General features: G+C 35.1%; 1 protein-coding gene across 1 annotated transcript; it reads left to right on the top strand.

Annotated features, from left to right (window-relative positions):
- Nucleotides 1-881: 881 nt before the first annotated feature.
- Nucleotides 882-6,190, top strand: LOC130613890 (hepatocyte nuclear factor 4-gamma-like). Its single transcript, XM_057435245.1, has 6 exons — nucleotides 882-1,027; nucleotides 2,421-2,657; nucleotides 2,832-2,951; nucleotides 3,677-4,042; nucleotides 4,439-4,675; nucleotides 5,282-6,190. Exons 1-6 carry the CDS (start codon nucleotides 955-957, stop codon nucleotides 5,659-5,661), a joined length of 1,413 nt encoding a protein of 470 aa, XP_057291228.1. The 5' UTR covers nucleotides 882-954; the 3' UTR covers nucleotides 5,662-6,190.
- Nucleotides 6,191-6,416: the final 226 nt, after the last annotated feature.

The raw sequence follows: 6,416 nt of genomic DNA, 5'->3' as shown, positions 1-6,416 counted from the left end.
TCTGAGAAAATGAAAGAGCCATTTAATTTTTCCTCTGTTTTTTAGGTTTATGTAAAATGAGTATTGTATTTCATTATTTTTTATTTCAACCTTTCTTTTCATTTTTATCTGAGAAATTGAATTCTATTTATGTCAAGTTAAAAAACTTATAAGTAAACTAAGCATGTTACTATACTAATTTCTAAGTATACCAGCAAAATTTGTGCCCATTAGTGTACAATTCACTTAAAACAAAGTAAAAAAATATGTTTACCAATATATGTTACAAGTAACGAGTAAGTACACAAAAAATTTTTTTAGGAAGTATAGTACGAAACAAATTTAATATCTAATTTATTATTTAATATATTGATTGTTGGTTAAAAAACATATTTGTAGAAAGAAATCCCATTTATACATCTACTAAAACTTAATCATACATAAAACCCACTCAAGTATATCACACGATATGTACATAATGCAGCCTTGCTGACCAACGAGCACAAACATAAACATGACACATGCGCATATAAATAAATTTGTGCTATATATGAGAATAAAACTGAAAAGAATATTAAAATACGGTAACATTTGAATACCCACTGTGCAGCCTGGAGACCCTGTGCTGTCATTTTTTTTATCCAAACAAAAACAAACTATTCCACTCAATTTATTAGGGAAGTGTGACCTTTTAAAGACTTAAATCAGGTGAAAAAACTTTAGCACTGTCTTTAACAAAAGCTTCAAAGCACATTTTTTGGTGCATTATTCTTGCCAATCAGTTGCATGAGCACCCAAACTTGTCATTGAGTGGTTGTATGGTGCCACAAGTTGTTTTATGGTCTGCAAAACCGCTTTAATTTTGTGGATGAGAGAGAATCTAACCATCTGAGAGATTCTTGTGTTTTATGTTTTGTTGTTCCATTGTTTTAGGTGTGTACATAATATTTTAAAATATTGATATTATGACTCAGCATGGATTCTCCAGAGTTGAAAAGAGCAAGACTCATTCCTGATCCAACTGTTGAAACAGTTACCATTCAAGAAGGTTTGTTTCATGAGTTATTAAACATTTTTTGGAGAAAATTGAATTTTTTATCCTGATACACTCTCCTATGCTGAGATTACTATTCCCTTAAAGGGAACCCAAAGTATAAAATGAATTATATTGTAGAGCTTACAAAGTATAGTTAACAAGTTTTTTTAAATTTTGCTGCATAAATTATGTTGTCATATTTAAGTAATCGCAAATTTTGACATTTTCTGTAGACCTGATTTTGTAGACCTGATAAGAGATGTGCATGCAAACTTTATCAACGCATATTATAAAGGTGAATTGATTAACATAATTTTTTTTCCAAAATTACACTTGTTTGTTCATCCCAGGTGACTTTTTAAGCTCTATAGTATAAGTTCAATATTATATAGATACCTCAGGTTCCCTTTCAGGGAACTATTTTTCTCAGGAATTTTTTTTTGCATTTTTATATAATGTCCTAAAAATATTTCAGGACACTTTATTCGTGCAAATAGCCACAATTCACAAAAATGTATGGTTTTTGAGGATAATTCTTATTAGTACCTATGATAGTCTTGAAAGTGTACAGTGTATTTATATCGAAAAAGCCATTTTGTCCTTTATTTCAGTAAATTACAATTTTGTTAGACTGATGAGGATTAGCTCCCTAAAAGTACTTCTCCTGTTGCTTATTCTCGTTTATAATTTAATACATTACTCTTGTTTTTGTTATGGATACGTCAATGTTGTAGCAAAGGTGTAACAAACCATAAGTAACAGCTTTTCTAAAACTAACCTTAGAAAAAACATTATTTTTTGAGAGTTATAAGTTGAAAGCGAGATGGATAGACAGAATGAGTTATTACGCGTTTAGTTATAAGTTGGAAGCTTAAAATCTTTTCAAAATATGTTAAGACAAGACAATTAATTTCATCACCACAAATAATTGCGTAGGCTATTTCTACATACACACATTTTAAACTTGTGAAAGTTCACTTTTCAATGTTCAAAGCAGACTTAGGATCTTAGACTATTTAGTTAATTCCAAACTCCTAAGATGTGCTAATTATTGCTGACGTCAGCATGGCCATTTTTCACGAATTCTGGGGTCTTCGTAGATCCCGTCGTGGATTTTTTCGGTCTGCAGATGTGCTAGAGAATTTGACTAGCAACTGCAGCACATTGACTGTATATAACACTTTTTTGCGTATTTGAAATACAAGGGAAAAACTGCCTGTGTCTCGATATTTTTGTTTAAGATTGTAGATGGCCAGACAGGCAAAGTTATAAGTTCAAAGCTGGAAGCTGGATGGACAACAGGTGGAGGTTTAAGTTGAAAATTAGATGGACGGATACCTTAGTCTTTGAAAACAAATCTTGGTTCTATAGAAAGGGACAATTTTTGTTATCTCTTGTCGTGCAGGATCTGCTGGTTTTTATCAAACTGGGAATTGTCAGATATGCGAAGACAAAGCAACTGGCAAGCATTATGGCGCAATAAGCTGTGACGGCTGCAAAGGATTCTTTCGACGCAGCATTCGAAAGAGTCAGACATATGTGTGCAGGTTTGGCAAGGACTGCAAGATCAGCAAAGACAACCGAAATCAATGTAGGTTTTGTCGATTGAGAAGATGTTTCCGTGTTGGTATGAAGAAGGAAGGTAGGGAGTGTTATATTTTCTGCTTGCATAAACACTTTGCATAACAATACTTTTTCCAGAGTTGAAAGTTTTCCAGCCAGTTTATCGACGCACACAACAATGTGACTATATTGGATGTATTAAAATATGTTGTATTTTCGACGTATATTATCCTTTCGCTTTTAACTGTTTCAGCCGTACAGAACGAAAGGGATAAGATAACTCGTAAACCTGCTGAAGAGAGTGAACGCGTTCTTTCGCCACAGACATTAGTGTCTGCTGAGATCCTTTCAAGGCCTGCTCAATCACCGTCAGGTAATTTATACACTGTGATGTTTGCAGTAATGTAGAGTTATACAAGTTAGGAAAAGTTGTCTCATAGTTGATTATTAATTACCAAATATCTATAGTATATATACGTTTGGTTCTAAAAATTTATAAAAAACCGTGCAATAACGTTTGTAAACAAATCTAAGCGAAATCAAATATATTTTTATTAGTTTTATTTTTATCTTTTTTTCTTGTCCGTGATTTCACTCTAACACAATTATCATTCAGTCAATTTATTTTTGTTTTTTCTATAGTTTTTGAAAAATGTTACAGTATACTAATGGTAAAGTGAGGATAAGTAGGACTGGCTAACTGAAACAAAATTTTTTGATTGCTCTAACTTTCTTACTAAATTACACCAGTAAAACTTCGTTTAATACAGACCACAGTATGTGACTTTTTACAATCAACCAAAAAATTTCGCTGAAGTGCATTACAACAAAAATGCAATAGCATTTTCCACGTATTGTTGCAAATGCTATCATCTGTATCTTTATTTAATCTTACAACCTGTATCCTGTCTAGATACTTTCGAATATGGGACCTTTTTTACCTTTTCGGGCCAACCTGCGAAGAGTTTTGGTTAATTGGGACATTCGCCATGTAGGACCGAATTCTTCATCTCCTTGAGAGTCGCACTTAACACGAGATTACTGTATTTAAGGGTGATTTGAAAATATATAAACTTTTTCTTTCCCTTCTCTCTTCAGATGGCAATCGAGGTCGAGAAGCAACCAGTAACGATATCGTGGAATCCATGAAACAGCAGCTTCTTGTGTTAGTGGAGTGGGCCAAATACATACCCGTATTTTGCGAGCTTCCATTGGACGATCAGGTGTCGTTATTGCGTGCGCACGCCAGCGAGCATTTGGTCCTTGGCGTTGCTCGACGCTCCATGTTGTACAGGGACGCTCTACTACTAGGTAATGATCTAGTCATCTCTCGCGCTCAACCCGAGCTAGAAATTCGACGCATCGCTGTTAAGGTCATCGACGAAATAGTTAAGCCCATGGTGGAACTAGATGTAGACGATACAGAGTACGCCTGCTTAAAAGCGATCGTGTTTTTTAATCCAGGTAAGTGTGTACAAGTGCCCGGTGGTTGTTTGTGTTTTGTGTGCTTTTTACGAAAACACAATTGCCCTCTAGGAATGTCAAAATTTAATTCTCTCCTTTAAAGTTGGTTAATTTCATCCTTACCTTTTCTTAATAAGGCGTTTACTTTGAGTAAATTAGGCAAAGGTGTCTCAGAAAAAAAGAAATTTTGTTAATAGAGCACACCTTGTACTAATGTTTGTTGGGTGGTTAATTTTGTTGATGTGTCGTTCTTTTATGTAAGTGTCAAATACCATATCTTCCCAGCCGCGTCCTTGATTTGAAATCTTTTTCTCAAGCCACACAGGTAAACAAGAGTATGCAGTTAAATGAGTCATCTTTCTAGCTGTTCTGTTTTTACTTACTGCTGTTTTTTAGACGCGAGGGGACTAAGCGATACCAAGAAAATCAAACAACTACGCTTTGAGGTGCAAACCTCCCTCGAAGATTACATTAATGAGCGCTCGTTTGATTGTCGTGGAAAGTTTGGCGAAATCCTGCTGCTACTGCCTACGTTGCAATCTGCCGCCACGAGTATGGTTGAACAGTTGCAATTCGCGCGATTGTTTGGTGTTGCAAAAGTTGACAACCTGCTGCAAGAAATGCTACTTGGAGGTAGATATGTTTCTTTAACCTTTTCATGTAGTTTGATTCTGCCAGGTGCCGTATTCGTAAAAAGGTCGGCTTAAAAAAGTGGCTTTTGCCAACTAAATTTCGTATTTCTTTTTAAGCTTATAAAATACAGGGTTTTTGTTCATTTAATATAAGAATTTTAACTAAACTAGTCGTTAGCCCGTGGAAAAATCCACGGGTTCGCCCGTCCTTTTTATACCGCATCACGTGCGTCTCGCTATTTGCGCAGCTAAGCTACCATTTTGCGTGACAGACAGACAGACAGACAGACAGACAGACAGACAGACAGACAGACAGACAGACAGACAGACAGACAGACAGACAGACGTATACGGGTATTATAATATAGAAAAGAAAACTGAAAATATCGAACTTTCATATTCATATTTCTAAGACGTTTTGTTTCTTAATGGTTTGATAAATGAAAAGAACGACGTAACGAAATCGAGTACTGTTCTCTTGAAGGCATTCTCTATATGGCTGTACGATGAAGTTCTTTGATTTGTGTTATTCATTATTCTTTATTTCAACCGAAATTGTTGTCTTCCCCGTTATTTCTACCCGTGCTATTTTACTCTTGTTATTTAGGTTCTGGTGTGCAAGACCAACTTGACGCGCTAACTCTTTCGCCACTTCAAGCCGACGATCCGGAAACTACTACCAGTTGTCAACAATGCATGGGACTCTCGCAACTTTCGTTCGCAGCAAGTACTTTGACACCAGCCACCGTACACAGTCACGACGGGAACATAATGTCGCACACCCACACACACGTCAACAACATTAATACAATACAAATCGCCAATGCCTCGCAACCAGGTGGCGTCATCACGCAGCAACTAACTGATCTCGATAAACAATCTCCGTTTCAGGACGCAGGGGTCCTGAGTATTTCAATAAACCAATTAACATCGTCCGGGCAGGACTTGAATCCGGTAATCGGTGTTAAAAACGAAGAAGACATATAAAATATTTTATTGACCGACCGTAATATTTTTTACATATATATATATATATATAAAAGCATAATTATTCTTAGTACCAGACACGCGTAGATGTGAATATAACTGACTTATTATTTTAAAAATAAAACCAGGTTGCAATCCAGTAACGACTTCCAGCGATGGCCCGATAGTTGACTCGAAATGACAACTGGAAACGCCCAATTAAACCTAAAACTCCGATCTTTGAAGTTAATGCAGATACTGTACTATAATCTTGACATTGCTGACGATGCATTTTTTTGCAATGCACAATACATGGTGTATCAGCGTTGTTGTTAATTTTTATAAAGATATTTGTTGTATGTGTATATGTATGTTCTGGTGTACACATTGAAATTTGCTTCAGGTTACTCAATATACACGCTTTTTTAAACGCGTATCAAAGATAAGAAAATTTTTTAAGTTTTTGAAATTTTATGTTTGGGAGAAATTACAGGTTGTTTTTTTTTGTTGTCATTTTGTATGTGGAATAAATTATCAGCCCGTCTTTTTTTGTGAATATTTTGATATTATAAAATTTTAATTTCTTTGTTAGAACGTGCTTGTTCATATAGTTACAACGATCTATCATGCTTGGCATTAACTTTTTTTACGTCGTTTCGAGGAATATGAGAAATATAGGGATTTCTTTATTTTTTCGATATTCATTGGATACATAATTTTCCAAAGTCTACAAAAAGCGTCAAAGTAAATACCTGCGAAGATTTCTTTTCTGAAGG

Source organism: Hydractinia symbiolongicarpus, chromosome 11 (assembly GCF_029227915.1).
Source record: "Hydractinia symbiolongicarpus strain clone_291-10 chromosome 11, HSymV2.1, whole genome shotgun sequence".
NCBI classification, from domain to species: Eukaryota; Metazoa; Cnidaria; class Hydrozoa; order Anthoathecata; family Hydractiniidae; genus Hydractinia; species Hydractinia symbiolongicarpus.
This window is presented reverse-complemented; position numbering and strand designations above follow the sequence as displayed.

What these genes read in the sequence shown, in the direction of transcription:
- LOC130613890 (XM_057435245.1), top strand. Translation starts at nt 955, where the DNA reads ATGGATTCTCCAGAGTTGAAAAGAGCAAGACTCATTCCTGATCCAACT. An exon ending in AACAGTTACCATTCAAGAAG is followed by an intron (nt 1,028 to 2,420) that starts GTTTGTTTCATG and finishes CTTGTCGTGCAG; the next exon opens with GATCTGCTGGTTTTTATCAA. An exon ending in GCAAGAAATGCTACTTGGAG is followed by an intron (nt 4,676 to 5,281) that starts GTAGATATGTTT and finishes CTTGTTATTTAG; the next exon opens with GTTCTGGTGTGCAAGACCAA.